This window comes from Lagopus leucura, unplaced genomic scaffold (assembly GCF_019238085.1).
Source record: "Lagopus leucura isolate 7727_CA_CO unplaced genomic scaffold, USGS_WTPT01 259-5_obj-0_obj, whole genome shotgun sequence".
NCBI classification, from domain to species: Eukaryota; Metazoa; Chordata; class Aves; order Galliformes; family Phasianidae; genus Lagopus; species Lagopus leucura.
Window position 1 is genome coordinate 49,423 of NW_024963913.1, and position 14,925 is coordinate 64,347.

At 52.6% G+C, this 14,925-nt stretch overlaps 2 protein-coding genes across 3 annotated transcripts in view; one reads left to right on the forward strand and one right to left on the reverse strand.

Moving 5' to 3' along the window:
• The window catches only part of LASP1 (LIM and SH3 protein 1), a 19,529-nt gene extending 17,566 nt beyond the window's left edge, over nt 1-1,963 (forward strand). For both annotated transcript variants that reach the window (XM_042891682.1, XM_042891684.1), the window contains one exon: nt 154-1,963. In XM_042891682.1, coding sequence (XP_042747616.1) covers nt 154-327 — 174 coding nt within the window. In that variant the 3' untranslated portion in view covers nt 328-1,963. The remainder of the gene's footprint in view (nt 1-153) is intronic.
• Nucleotides 1,964-5,786: 3,823 nt separating this feature from the next.
• FBXO47 (F-box protein 47) lies at nt 5,787-12,758 on the reverse strand. Its single transcript, XM_042891686.1, has 10 exons — nt 12,578-12,758; nt 12,017-12,187; nt 10,016-10,092; nt 9,726-9,803; nt 9,404-9,512; nt 8,453-8,629; nt 7,856-8,002; nt 7,314-7,456; nt 6,768-6,927; nt 5,787-6,419 (listed from the first exon to the last, which is right to left on the reverse strand). Exons 1-10 carry the CDS (start codon nt 12,756-12,758, stop codon nt 6,301-6,303), a joined length of 1,362 nt encoding a protein of 453 aa, XP_042747620.1. The 3' UTR covers nt 5,787-6,300.
• Between the last annotated feature and the right edge of the window lie 2,167 nt (nt 12,759-14,925).

Sequence of the window (14,925 nt, forward strand, 5' to 3'; positions counted from 1 at the left end):
ACCCAACCACTCTATGGTTCTGCATTCTTTGAGGTCCCTTCCAACCCAAACCACGTGGCGATCCCGTGATTCTTTGATCCCATTGCCATTGCTGGCACAGCCCTGTGTTCCCCATGGTGGGCTCCATGCCCGCTGACCTCTCTCTCCCCACAGAAGCGTTTCCGCGCCGTCTATGATTACAACGCGGCCGATGAAGACGAGGTCTCCTTCCAGGATGGTGACACCATCATCAACGTGCAGCAGATCGACGACGGTTGGATGTACGGCACGGTGGAACGCACGGGCGACACGGGGATGCTGCCCGCCAACTACGTGGAAGCAATCTGAGGGGGTTGGAGCCAAACCTCCCCACCCCGTGGCCCCGGTGCGCGCGCGTCTCTCTCCCCCAGCATCCCTTCCCTCTGCCGGAGCCGCGTCCCGACGTCTCGGTTTCTTTGTGTTTCTGCAGCCGCCTCTGGTTTCTCTCGCCATTGTAGCTTTGTTCTCGCTCTGTCGGGACTGAGGGTCTGTCTGCGAGGGATGGCGGGGGCTCTGGGACCAAATGCTTCTCCCTCTGCCTTCCTCCTCTCTTCCGCAGGGGATGGGGCGCACACACCAGGCTGGGCCCCCCCCCCCGCTGTGCTGGGAATGCATGGGGAGGGAGGAGCAGAATCATTTCCTTAGGACCAAACACCCCAACTCTTGGGGGCAGGGGGGGGGATGCAGGGGGGACCAGCTGGCAGCACCTGCCCTGCGCTGCTCCGGCTCTGCCTCGTCCCATTGCTTCCCCTGGCTCTCTGTCTGCAGTTCCTATTCTGACTGCACTCCCTCAGTCCTCAGTGTTGCAAACCAGAAAAATATTTGTGGTTAAAATCTTTTTTTTTAAAAAAAAATAATCTTTTCTTGGGATTCAGAATGGTTCCGGGCAGCCCTGGGAGCGGCTCCTGCTGCTTTTTTGGGGTCCAGCTGCCTCATTCTGCATCCCAGGCTGAGTGGTGCCACTGTGCAGGAGCACCTGCTGCCCTGACCTCATGTCCCCCCGCAGCTCCGGTTCTCCCTTTTTGGGTCCCCATCCCTGTGCCTCTTTGGGCCGAGTGTGACGTGTCTCCCCGCTCTGTCACCGCACTGGGACTGCGCTGGGGGCTGTCCCTGCTGGCAGCAGAAGCGGGGAGGGGGGGGTTGAGCACCCTGAGCCCTGTGCCGTCCCCCACCTCTCACCCCTTGGTCCCCAGCGGTGGTGGCCGCTGATGTTGGATCGCTTCATGGACCAAGATTTCAAAGCACATCTCTGACCCCTTCCCGTTCAGGCTGGGAAGGTCCCAGAGCTGAAGGTATAACTGGAAGCCTGCAGCCAGGTGCTCATGTCCCAAAGGACCAAAGTGACCGAGTTCAGACGGCCTTCAGCTCTGCCTGGGGACAATCCCATGGGACGGGGAAGGACCCCGCTGGGAGCATCCCACCCCCTCCTGCCTCCATCCCATCAGGGTGGGCTGCATGGGCTGAAGGTCCGCTCGGTGCTACACAGGCAGCGCAGGAGGAGGGAAGGGGGCAGAGAGTCCACATCCCTCCCCGTCCCCCCCGTCCTTCATCATCCTCGTCTGGGAAATAGCAGGGGGGGGGAGCGTCAATGTGAATAAACCGTTTTTTAATGGACCAAATCACACAGGTGATCACGTTTTGGTATACAGACCTTTTTTTAATGCTACCTTGGAACCATTGTCCTGAGTCTCCGCGCCCCTTTCTCCCCCACCGTGGGAAACAAACCTCTTACTGCTTCATTTCTGCCTTTTCTCTCGACTTATGCACTTTTTTGCCTTTTTTCATAGCTGAAAAGCACCTAAACCTGTATTTAAAATAAATAAGTGAATAAAAAAACATTAAAAAAAAAAAAAAAAAGGAAAGAAAGAAAGAAAAAAAAATGGAAAAGCTGAATCGCTTCTCGTCCAATGTAAAATAAACTTCGCCCTTCTCGGCTGCCCGGTCAGCTCTCAGTGCTTAGAAGGTTTTTCCTTCGGATCCATCACTTGGTTGGGGTTTGTCCTCATGTTTTCCTTCCTGTGGGGCTGAGCACCCACCGAAATCCAGCCTTTGGCCTTTTTAAGCCAACCCTCGAGTAGAACAGACCGATCGATCCTCGGTTTCCTCCACAATAAAAGCACCGTTTCTACCTGCCCGCGGTGCTGCTGTTGTTGCGCTGTTCCCTCGTGCCCCGGGGACACACAGGGACCTGGGGACGTGGGGACCCTGCAGATCCTTGTCCCTGGGTGCAGCCCCGGGGGGTTCAGCATCTGCATCCAGCCCTGAGCAGGGGGTGAGGCTCAGAGGTGGCTCTGCTGGCCCCGTTCCTCTCCCAGCTCCGTTTGCTGCTCCCATTCCATCTCTGCTCCCTTTGGTGATGCAAACCAGAATAATGCTTACAGTTAAAAACTCAAGAAACCCTTATTTTTTAGGAACTCTTCCTTAGGAAATCCTTTCCTGCTATTCTGAGTGGTGCTGCGCAGCTCCTGGAGCGGCTCCTGCTGCTTTTTAGGGTTTGCTGCCCCAAAAATCCCGGGCTGAGCTGTGCTGGATGTCATCCGCACCCACAGAAAAAAAAAATAAACCCGGCTGCGTGGCCGCCGCTGCCGCTCACGGATTGCTTTGGGATGGGCTGAAACGGAGCGAGAACCCAAAGGCAAAGGGCGCTGCAAAGGATCCCGCTTGGCTGCGGGGCTCTGCTGGGAGCAGCTCTCCGTGTGGGGTGAAGCCCTTTCCAGGCGGACATGGGGTTCCCCGGAGCCACGGGAGCATCTCGGGCTGACGGAGCTCAACCGGAGCCTCCGGGAGCGCCGTGCGGGGCCGCAGCCGGGCTGCACGCGTGCGCCCACCCTTTTATCTCCCAGTCGGCTGCGGGGATCGGCGTCGCCTCTCCGAGCTGCGGGGGTCAGCATCGCCAACCCGAGCTGCGGGGCTGTAGGGCTGTAGGGTTGTAGGGCTGTAGGGTTGTAGGGCTGCGGGACGCGCGGAGGGGACGTCGGGGACGGCGCTGGGGACACAGCTGAGCCCCGGCGGCCGCTCGATCCTCGCCATGCTGGATATTTTCATCCTGATGTTTTTCGCCATCATCGGCCTGGTCATCCTGTCCTACATCATCTACATGCTGTAGGGGACGCTGCGGGGGATGAGGCTCCGAGCAGAGCCCGGCGCAGGTGAGCCGAGCGCTGATTACTGGGCAGGACCGAGCTGGGGGGGGGGGGAGGGGGTTGTATTTATTGATGTTTTCTGCACGGGGATGGAAGGAACGCACAGACGGCCGTTGTTCCGAGCGGATCGCGCCGCGGAAGCCCCCGACCCCCCTCCCCCGGGTGTAGCTCCTCCCGGTGCTGTGCTTCGGTTCCTTGGGAGGGGAGGGGGGCAGAGGAGGGACGGCGGCTGCATCATTTAAAAGGCGGTGAAGGGGAATCCTGGTGCCTCTGCCTCCCTCGTAAGAAGCTGCGAACCCCCCCCGCCCCCACCGCTGCTCACCAGCATCTCCCTTCTCTCCCGCAGATCCTTCTGGAACAGCTTTGCTCCCGCCCGGAGCCGAAGGACGGAGCGAGGGGCCGAGGGGATGAAGGAGCGCGGTGGGGTCCTCCTCACCCAACCCCCCCCCCCCACCCCCCCCCCCTGCATGGGATGAGCGCGTCGGGATCGGCCCTTCGGGTTTCAGTTTAGAAAGCACTCCGAATTCTTATTATTTCAGCGTGTGCGTGTGAAAAATGCTCAGTGCAATGAAATAAAACGGCCAGGAGGAGGAGGGGAGATCTGATGGCGTCGGTGCTGCTTTGGCCGCACCAAATCCGCGTCCCCGGAGCGATGCTGCTTTCCTACGGGGGGATGGGAGCGATGGGAGCCTCCCCAGGGGATCCCGGAGCAATCCGTGCAGACAAGGGACGTTTTTAATCCAATGGAAATGATTGTGGGATGGAAGAACGTTTCTGTGCCTTGTTTCCCCCCAGCGTGGAGAGGTCTGGGGAGATCTTTGGGGCAGAGGGAAGAATTTTCCTGTTCTTTTATGAAGCTCTGCAGTAATCCCTGCCTTAATGCTGCCAGTCCCACGCAGTGCCCTATGCAGAGCACACGGCCCTCTATAGCTGAGGGTTTGGCTGCCCGGCCTCTCGCAGGATGCTTCATCACTGTAAGCACAACACCCCCGAAATGTGTCAGAGCAGGAGAGCTGCTGTGCCCCATCAGTCACCCACTGCCCCTTATGTGGATGGGGAGACAAGGGACCCAAGGAGGGGACGCTGGGGGGGGGGGGTTGGGCGGGGGGCGGGGGGGAACCTGAGGAAAGGGGAGGGAATGTGGGGCTCGGGGATGCTGTGATGCAGCCAGTGGGATGCTGAGGGGTTCCTGCTGTAAAATGCTGGAGAGAAACTCCAAATCAGTGCCGGGTCTGAGGCCCCAGGCAGAGCGTTCTTCTCGCTCCACACCAAATATAGTCGAAAATGTGAAATATTCCGGGAGGAATTTCTTCACACATAAGTCATGTTCTCAATAACCTCCACTTGGTGAGTCTGGATCTGATGTCAACATCTGCAGTGATTAAGAGAGAGTGAGTAAGGAGGAATGGAATGGAAACTCAGCTGAGTGTGAAACCAGGAACAATCCTTTTCTCTTCCCCTGAGCTCTCAGCCGCCAGCTCTGCCCCACAGCAGCTCAGTGGGACGTGGCACTGCTCTGCAGGGTGAGGGGCAGTGGGGGGGGAAGGGCTGGGAGCAGCAGACAGACAAACAGACACGGATAGCTGTGTGCTGCTGCCCTTTGGGAGCTCAGAGCCGGGCCTGCAGCTCTGGGCTCAGTCCCGGTCTGCAAAAGGGCGGCAGTGGCACCGTAGGGTTGTGTGTCTCATCCTAGCAGGCTCCCATCGACCCCCTCAATTAAAACCTGTGGGCTTTGGGCCTTTGGGCAAGAAAGGCTCCATCTGCTGGAAGCGCCGGCGCAGCTCTGAGCAGTGCAGAAATCCCAAAGCAGCCCCAAAAGCTGAGCTGTTGTGAGAGAAAGGGAAAGAAGCTGCTGGTTGTGATGCTGTAGATCATCCGCATTTGTGCGTTCCTGGAGGGTCTGCAGCGAGGCAGGGCTGGCGCTGACAGCTCGGACATTTCAGCTTTGTCAACGGCTGCCGGCGAGCCAAAGGGCGGCCGTGGATCGCGCTTTGTGCAGCCGGAGGGGCTTCAGACGGAGAATCCCGCACCTCGCCCCTTCGCGTACAGCAATCAGCCGCAGCACCGCGGCGGGATGCGGCGCGCTTTGAGGTTAAGCCTTCGAACGGACGCGAGGAAGATGCTGGGATCCAGCAGGAGCTGCTGCTCTCACGGAAAGCTTTCACCTCTGCCATCTACCGGCACGCAGCGCAGATCTGCTCCTGTCCGGAGCCGCACGATGGAAAAACGCCTTGGGAATCTTTAACCTCCCAGAAAACCGCCGCAGGGCTCTGGTCAGATGAGGAGCTCTGCTGAGATAAACCGGGATCGCTGCGGCTGCACCAGCGGCTGAAGGTCGGCTTTGCGAAGCTCAGCCTGCAGCAGAAGCCCTGTGCTAAAGGAGCATAGGAACGTGTGAGAAGTGATCGGGGTGGAGCAGAGGGGTCTGTAATCACACAAATAACTGCGTTGTAAGCAGCTCACAGCCAAGTGCTCTTTATTTGGTGTTACACACCTTTGGTTTGAAGGAACAGAGCAGAAAAGCAAAGGTTTTTGTAAGTAGCAAACGTTTACATGCTGAAATGAAACAGGGATCTCAGCCTAGGTGCGTTCAATGCGCTGTTAGCTCTGTTATGGTTACAAACACCTTAACAGCTCTGTGACCACGCAGGCAGGGGAAGAACCTGAAGGCACCCTCAGTTTTGGGGAAGAGAACAAGGAAAAGGCCTCACGTCATCAAAGCAGTTCGGCTTCTTTTGGGAATCACCTCTTTCTGCCACAACTGCACGTGCAGCCCTTCTGTTGTACCACGAGGGATGATGGCAGACTGGATAAATGTGGCTGTGCTTCTCTAATTCTGTCTTTTTTATTTTTTCTCGCCGGATTCCCAAGAGAAAACACAACAGAAAGATCAAAACGGTTTTGGTTCTGACCTGAGACAACGCGCTTTGCTCCGTGCGCGTGCATCACATGTGAAAACGGCGCCGCTTTTTATGGCGTGTGCAAACATCCTCAGTGGGAAAGGAATGTGGTTTGTGTTCCCAACGCAAAGGGCCCTGACCCGCTTCCTCAGTGCTGCTGAGTGCGAGGGGCAGAGCTGCAGAGGAGCAGAGCGGGAGGCTGCGAGCTGCACGGCACCCAGTGGTGCTGCTGCACAGCATCAAATGGCGCTGCTGCCGCTTCTCATGGCCAGGTAGAGTATTTCCTTGTGGAAGTTCGCTTGTGCGTTCACGAGGTGGAACAGGTTCAGAAAGCTGACGTCCTCTTGGTCACGATTCCCTGTCAGTACGAAGGAAAAACCAACTCAGTGACTCTCTGAAATCTCACTCTGCGTTTATCACAGAGGCCAAATCAGCAATTTCCACCCAGATTTATGAGGCATCAGCTGTGCTGCACCTGATGGTAGGACAGCTGTGAAATGACACGCGAGACGCCCTCCGAAATTCCTTTGCTGGCTCACCCAAAGGTGGTGAACACAGGAACAGTTGTGTGTTAGGATGAAAACCTGCCCTAAGCGAGCCGTGCTGCTCGCTGCCAGAGCCACAGCTGAGCTCCTGCTGGGGCTGAGGAGACGTGCACAGCCTGCTGTGGCACACAGAGCTGCAGGAGCTCAGCCTGCAGGCTTACCGGCCAGCACTGCCTGCAGCGTGTCCATGACCATGTGAGCAAAGGCGTTCTCCACGCTCTGCAGGAAGATGTTTCTCTCTCCCGGGGTGCTGAAAACTTTGCAGACCTTCTGCATCATTTTTACCGCCCAGTCCATGCAGTACAGGTCCTTCTCACACACCTGATGTGCACACAAGGTATCAGAAACGTGGGTTTTTTTGTGACAGGTCTGACACTAAAAAGGCAAGATGAAATCTTAGCTCTAACAACGGACTCTAACGAATGGCTGCATTGGTTGCAATCAGAGCTAACTGTGGGGCATCACTGCAGGGGAATCTCCTCTGCCTTTTGCCTGAGGTCCCTCTCCTCAGGAGCAGGCTTGCAGGCTTGCTGCCTCGCAGAGGTTGTGTTGCTGGATGTGTTGCACAGGGACCAGGCAGTGACAGAGCACCAAATCTCCTGCTGGACTACTCACAGATCATAGGAGTAGATGGGGAAACAGATTTCAAGTCTAAGAAAGCAAATCTGGGAGCAGAGAGACAGGAGGAGCTGCTCAGCAGCACTCACCAAGGCCAGGAAGACCACGAGTCTGGCCAACTCCACAGCTCTTCCATTCACTGCTTTGCTGGCCATGAAAGTGAAGCAAATGTTGTTTCCACTCAGGATGAGGAGCCGAGCGTTGTTCTCCAGCAGCCACTCGCGGGGAACCACTTTGTAATGAAATTGGGACAGCCTTAGTGAGCCCCAAACAAAGAGGAGAGCCTTTATGGGCTGCTGAGGAAGGGGTGAATTTATAAACCGCTGGCTTTGGTGGTTAAGGAGAATTGGGGGTCATAAGGGGGGGGGGCTGCCCTCAGAACTGCAGTCAGACAGGGCTTGGATTTTAAAGGTCTTCACAGATTCTTAAACTGCTTCACAATGGGGAAAGACAGCCTGGGTTTATAAGCTGGGTTTCTCTCTTCCTCAGCTTCCAAACCTAATGGCTTTTCCAGTCACCCCTCAGCTACTGCAAGGAATATTGCAGTCGGCGCTGAGTGTCTGGAATGCAATTAATGCTGGAAGCTGTGAGCATGCAATGCTGTGGATTAATGAGGAAGCTACAAACACACCTGACAGCTCATCCACAAGGCTGATAACATCGTCTGCTGTCCACTCTCTTGCTTCTGCATCGTACAGGAGCTTAATGGCATCTGCTAAACCTTTCAGACTGGTCTCATCTGTTGGTCCTTCTATCATCTTCTGCCAAACCACGTGTCCTGAGCAATATTAATCACACAGCAATTTTTTGAACCAATGGAACTGGGCCTTAGAGCAGAGTCAGAGGAAGGGAGTTCAGGTAATGTAATTCAGCCTTGGTGACAGGGAGATTTTTCTTCCATCGCTTTGCAGGGGTTGCAGCAGCAGCGGATGGGGTGACTTAAAGAAAGTCTGGTTTAATAGCAGGGAAAAAGCGTTTTTCTTGAGGGAAGCAAGGAGCTTCTTTGAGGTTTGTTCAGCCTGACTCTGCTCTGCTCAGGCTGCAGCTCCCTCGCTTTAACTGTAACTCAACATCTACGTTTGTCACGTGCAGCTGCAGACTTTTCTCCAGGTGATACAATTACATTGGATTGGCGTAAAGCCGGGATGGGAATTGCTACACCCTGCAGGAAACCTCGCTCTCAAGGGAGACATTTTGAACAGTGACCCCCCCCCCCCAAACTACTTGCCATCAAGGGGGGACACTGGCCCAAAGATGATGTACAGCAGGCGAGCTTGGTTGACCATTGGCCACGGCTTTAAAATGCGAGTCAACCAGAAGGCAGAATCCCCACGATGAGCCCAGTGGGTCAGCAGGACGCTCCTGCAGAACAGCCTGATCCTCAGCTCCAGCTTCCTGGCGCTTCCTGGGGGAACAAACACAGGCATCAACCCTCCGTCCCTCCCACAGCACAGGGATCATCTGCCAGGCAGAGGGAGAAGGGATTTCTGAAGGAGGGGGCGCTGATTCTCAGCCGTTTCTTGCTGAGTTTGGCTCCTCTGGATAACTTGCAGTAATTCAGTGCCCCCTCTGGTAGCCCTCTGCAGCGTCTCCTGCAAGCGTGCGTTCAGCTCTGCTGGTTGATTCCTCTGATCTTTTCCCTCTGATGGAATCAGTAAGTGGAAACAGGAGGAATCGTGTGTAAAGTGTTCCACAGGAACAGCCAGGGCAGTGCTGGCCAACAGCAGAGCTCCTGCAAAGTGGACTTCAGAAATAGCAGATCTAATTGGTGCTGCATCGCTTCTCTCCTGGCTGCTTTCTCATCAGTTTCCCTGGCAGTGCTCTGCAGGAGACACCAAGCCCATGTTTGGAGTTGTGTGTGTGTGTAACACCGCACTGCTTTGAGAATGCAATGGGAAAATCAGCTTTAAAAAGGGGTGGCTCTCATGAAATCTCGCCTGATCTTCCGTTTTGGAGGGGAAAAAAAAGAATCTGTATGAAGGCAAAGTTTTTGCTTTAGGATTCCTGCTCTGTGTGTGACAGCAGGGCTGCTAACAAACTGAGTCAGGATCAGGATCAGCGCCTCAAGGCTCGGCGGAGTTGAACTGCTCTCAGTCCTGATGAATCGCAGCCATCAGGATCCATTTTGGGGCTTCTCCATGGTGCGCTTTGATTTGGGAGGAGCTGCTCTGCTGCTTACCTGGCCTGCAGCTGACGACTGCCTGCACTTTACGGGGCAAATTGCTGAGCTCACAGAGGAAGTTGAAGACCCGGTGACACTCCAACTCATCCCAGCCTGCTATTAGGATCTGGAGACCACAAAAAAGGGGGGGGGGAACGGATGGATTGAGCTGCAGGTTTAGGTAGAAATGTAACTTCTCATGCGAGATAAATGCAAGCTGTCCCCTCCCACCCAGCTTAAAGCACTCTTAAGCTTCTCAGCATATTGCAAAAGCACAGATGAATTGGTAGAACAAATTCTTTCGGGTGATACTCGCCTTCTCTCCAGGAAGATGCCATACCTGCAAAAATACCCCATAGCATTGTAATCCTACACAGTGCAGGGGACTCGGACAGCCGCTGAGTTTAAAGCAGGAAACCTGTAAGCACAGAACAGCAATAATTAACAGTAATTAACATAGGTGGGTTCCTGCGGCTGAAAATGCTCACGGTTCCTTGTGTACGGATCAGAGGGGTGCAGGACTCAAACTCATGGTGCTGTGGGAATGGCCTCCAGCACAGGGACAGTAAGAGGCCATTCCACCACGAATCACTGTAAAGGAACTCGAGGATTCAGAGCAGGTGGGCTTACTTCAGAGAGAACCTTGTGCACGTACTTCAGCCTGTCTTTGGTAGGCAACAGAAGGGTGCATCTCTTAAGCAACAGCCCTGCAAAGGAAATAAACACAGCTGTGAGTTCCTCACTGGCACATCGTTACTGCATTGCCTGAGCTGGATGTTCAGAAGCATTTTTTGACAGCTTGCTCTTCAGAAGCTGCTATTGGAGTAAGACATAGAGTGGTAGAGTTATTGAGGTTGGGAAAGACCTTTAAGTCAGAATAAGGCCAGAATTTGGTTGGAAAAGACCTTTAAGTCAGAATAAGGCAGGCACAGTTAATGAACCAAAGAAATCTGCAGAGAAGCTCGTGCTTTGTGCTGGGCTGCCATCTCCCACAAACTTCTCCAATGTCAGACAGTGCTTTTTGCATTTTGTGGGCTCTTTCCTTGGAAGCATTGAGGTCCTGCTGTCAGACCCCAAAATTGAAGGGACTCGTGCAGCACAGGCAGACTGCAGCCCTCTGGACAGGGAAGGTTTTTCCCTCTGAGCCAAATTGCTGTAAAGCAAACACTGATTTTGTACCTGACCCCTTAACCAAAACGTTCTCTTGAGCCTCCTGCTGATCACCTGTGGATACAGGAGATGTATTTTTGTTGCTAAGCCTGCTCTGATGTGGGGCTCACACCCCTATTCAAGCAAGTTGCCATTCGTAGCAACATTGTGGTTGCTACGATGCCTGAGCCAATTTTAATTAACAACAACAACAGAACGACAACTTCAGGGTATCAGCCTCATTTTAGAAACGAGTCAAGCACTGAAATTATTTTAAGATACCTTACAGTCTACGTGGCTTGCCTACAATGGGATGTCTTTGATCTAAGCTGCATTCTTTTGCCCTGTGTGTGCCTCCAAACTTACAGCTGTAATGCTACATCTAGCCATCATGTCATTTGATTTCTCTGTCAAATGAGCAACAACTTTTTTTAATCAGCTCCGTTAATACGGGTCAAATGAAGTTCCAATCTAATCTGTCTGATGGATTAATGCTTACGGTGGATGGGTGAAGAAGTTTTTGGCTGCTTTACATGCATGGAAAGTGTTCCATCTCAGTGGTGGGCTGAGTGAGTTGGAATGAACACTTTAAACAACCAGCAGAAAAAGTGAGAAAGCAAATTCTAACACAAGGCTGCACAATGCTTCTCACTACCAGCAACTCCATGTCATTTGGATCTTGGTTTCTACGAGGCTGTGCTAAAAGAAGGCTGAATAAAGAATTAATGAGCCTTTCCACCCAGCTTTGGTTCACACACTGCATGCCATGACAGCCACAATGCAGGCACTGCCCATAACTGGGGCTGAGGAGGAGCTCTTGATGCCCATTTCAGCCTTTGAACTCTGTGACAAGGCTGCCCAAGAGAAAAGCTCAGCAGTGACAGCTGTGACCACGCTTTCGTGGGGAGGACACTTCTCTTCCAGGAGGTGGGATGTGCTCTGCACTGCATCTCCTGCAGGCTGTCAGCCCCTCTGGTGGCAGTGGCTTTAGAACCAGGCTGCATTTAAGCACAGCAGCAGCATTTTCCCAGGCTGAGGAATGCAATCTACTCCAAACTGACACAGGCAGGCGGTCTGAACAGCCACATTCCTCCTGTGAGCCTGGGAGCCCTGCAGCTTTCTGCTGCAGTTTCCAGTTGCGGTGTCCAAATAAGCTAAATTTGGAAAAACCTGCTATTGAGAACAGAGCCAGCCCCTCTGCTTTCCATTTAATATGAAAAAATAAAGATAAACACGGTGGAGGAGGCCGAATGCACAGCATTTATCCAGCACCGGGAGGTTCTGGCATCATTTCAAGCAACCCCCCCCCCAGTTGATGGTATCAATGTGGGCCGTTTGGCACAGTGAGGAACTTCACTTCCACAGGGAGCTGCAAAATGTTTTGGGCTGTGCCCTCGGCGCCCTGCTGACCAACGGGCAGAGCAGAACCCTTTCAACCAAGTTTGGGTCCCCTCTAATCGTTACCACTGGCTCTAGGATCACCTAGAGATTTGTAGTGCTCTATTATGCAGGATCCATCCCTCTTGCCAGGCAGCTTGATGTCATGGAAGTCTTGCAGTAACAGCCTTCGGTTTCCTGATGGGGTTGAGATGTAATTAACGAGGCGGTTGCTGATGGCTTTTGACACCATGCTCAGCACACTGATGTCCTTCACTGAAAGAGCAAAACCAGGCGTAAGTCGTTGCTGCAAGAAAAGTGCTGATCAGCAGCCAATAACTCCAAAAGCAGGTCAAGAAACGAAGTTTGAAATTAATTAATTAATTTCTGCTTAACCCATTTCCCAACAGACTGGGATTAATTAGCAGTGTATTGATCTAAGGAATACTTGTCACACAATAGGCAAAAAGTGTTTCCAACAGTCTGCAATTACGTTTGACTTTTAGAAACGTGGTTCCTCACAGACCTGAAAGCAGAAAATTCAGACAACGAGTGACATGAAATGTCCTCAACTCACTGAAATGGAAAACATTTTAAATAGTAATGGCTTTTGAAGTGGTGATGCTCAGATATTGCAAACAAAAACCTCTTTTGTCAGAGCCTCACCTGAGAGATAGCTCAGCAGCATTTGGAAGATCTCTAATGGCAGTGTTTTAAAGTATCCCAGTGTAGACAGAGATTGGGAATCTGTGTCCACAGTGCAGCAGCTCCGCCTGCAGCGTTGGTTACTGCCTCTGTGCTTCTGGTTTGGGGCGGAGGTGCAGCTGGTCCTTGCAATGGAGGCCATCGTTCTGCTGCTCTCACACATTTATCCTGGGGAGAAAACAGGAGAGTCGTATTTTCAGATGGGGAAATTCTCTCCAAAGGTAAGAAGAGGAAATGGCTGTTGGCACAGCAGCGGAGTGTGAAAATCCCGGTCGGGTGCACCGCATAAATGTTGGAAAATAGACAGGTTGCAGTCATCAACAACATTCCCTTACCTGATCACACAGATTATTCAACAGGATAAATAGTAATAAAGCAGAGGTAGTGATGTTATTGATGTTACCAGAAGAATTCTTGATTGCTTTAGAGTGCTAATTGCACACATGCGTGCTGACATCCGACCAAACCAGAATACTACAGGTACAAAGCTGCAAACTATCTATCTCCAGCAGCATTTAAACTGACAGGTGGCTTAATTCAATGTAATGACTACGTGTGCTGTACAAAGAAACCGCACAGTATTGCCTGGTTCAGTGACACAGGTTTTCCCCAAACGAAGGTCTAAAAAGCAGTGAGCTTTGAGAAAGAGCTGAGCTTTTGATCTGCCTTCTGCTCTGAGTCTCTGGGGTAGGCGCACCTCACACTGCCCAACAGCAAGACCCAGTGATTCACTGCATCTTAACGTTTAACTTTTGTGTGTGTGTGGTTTTTTTAACACCATTTCTTGGTTCTGACAGATGAGGACTCAGGGAAACTGACAAAGAGAATGAGCGCTGCTGTGTGACTGGAAGAGCTGGCAGCGCTGGTAGCAACACAACTGGAGTCTGTCCAAGCTGCACTGCAACATCCCAGCTACTGTCAGTGGGAAATGTGCTCAGAGAATAGACTCCGTTGTTTGAAAGATCAAAAATTTACCAAAATTACAGAAAACAAGTTCCAAACATCCCTCGTATTTATTGCTGAAGCATGCAGGCCGGGCCTCTGTGATACACCACGTCCACAATGGAAGCTCTGTCTGTACTGACAACAGAAAGGACGCGGGGCATTCCAGTGGAAGTGTTACAGATGGGCTCTGCTGAGGGCAGCGGGGTCGGCATCGACCAGGAGAGGAAGCCGTGCACTGCTGGAAACATTTTTAGTTTAGCTATGTTACAATCTTAGCACAGACTGCTTATATTCTGTAGCTCCGCAAGCACCAGAAGCAAATGTATCTGCACCAGAATGAATGTTTCACTTGGCTTTGCTTAAGCCAAAGATAGAAAATGGATGCAATTTCCAAGAAGCCTGTAAGAACCTTCAAGAAATCACCCCCAGATAAACAGAAAAGCTCCTCCTTGCTTCCTCTCTGGCTTGTTTTTTATTTCTTAGGGAATTCAGCCAGAGCAATGCAATGCTCTGTGTACCTCCATCTGCTGCTGGGACTCCGCTTGTTTAGAGAACTGCTTAATGGAGACTGGAAATTGAAAGGTAAACGTTAAATATTTAACAAGCTCAACCCATAGCACTGTCCAGGAAGGTTCATCTTATTTGTTGCTATAACCTAATTTGTTTACAAGGCCGAAAGCATCAACTTCCTATCTCCTATACAACCTTCCCCATCCTCAAGCAGTCGCTAAATTCCTGCTAATGGACGCCCTTCAGCCCCAGGATATTTTCCCCAGCCCCCTGTTAGCCTTTGGCAAACACTTGTTACAAAAGCTTGTTTGCTTTGGGGATTGGTTTGGATCCTCTCCATTCCCCTCACTCACAGCCAGTGACATAAAACCAATCGCCTCAAATATTAGCAGGAATTTACTGCTTTTCCTCCTCAGGGAAGTGCATGAATTCAAGTGAGGGACGGCAAAAAAACTGCCGTGGATGTCAGTGCTGTTACCCAGCGGCCCAGACTGACGGCTGGTGGGAAGCGTGTTTTTATTGCTGCTCTTTGGTGGCGCAAAGCAGTGCAATAAAAACCCCAATTAGCAAACGGCTGCGATGGGGACGGTCTGAGGGCGGCAGTGGAGCGACAGCACAGGAATCTCTACGGGAGCAAGAAAACACCCGCTTCTCTCCTCGTTATTATTAGTATTATTGTTGTTGTGATGACTTTCTGTCCATTCGTGGTGCTGGGCGGGTTGTGCTGGGCCTTTCATTGGTGCTCCTCAGGGCCCTGAGGCTGAGGCGCAGCGCCAGGCCGCAGGGCAGCACACAGGGCTCCCACAGCTCCGAGCCGCCCCACACACCTGGAGGGGAAAAGAACCCGCTTCATT

What these genes read in the sequence shown, in the direction of transcription:
- FBXO47 (XM_042891686.1), bottom strand. Translation starts at nt 12,758, where the DNA reads ATGGCCTCCATTGCAAGGACCAGCTGCACCTCCGCCCCAAACCAGAAG. An exon ending in GCTATGGGGTATTTTTGCAG is followed by an intron (nt 9,513 to 9,725) that starts GTATGGCATCTT and finishes TGTGGTCTCCAG; the next exon opens with ATCCTAATAGCAGGCTGGGA. An exon ending in CCTTGTGGATGAGCTGTCAG is followed by an intron (nt 7,457 to 7,855) that starts GTGTGTTTGTAG and finishes TTCATTACAAAG; the next exon opens with TGGTTCCCCGCGAGTGGCTG.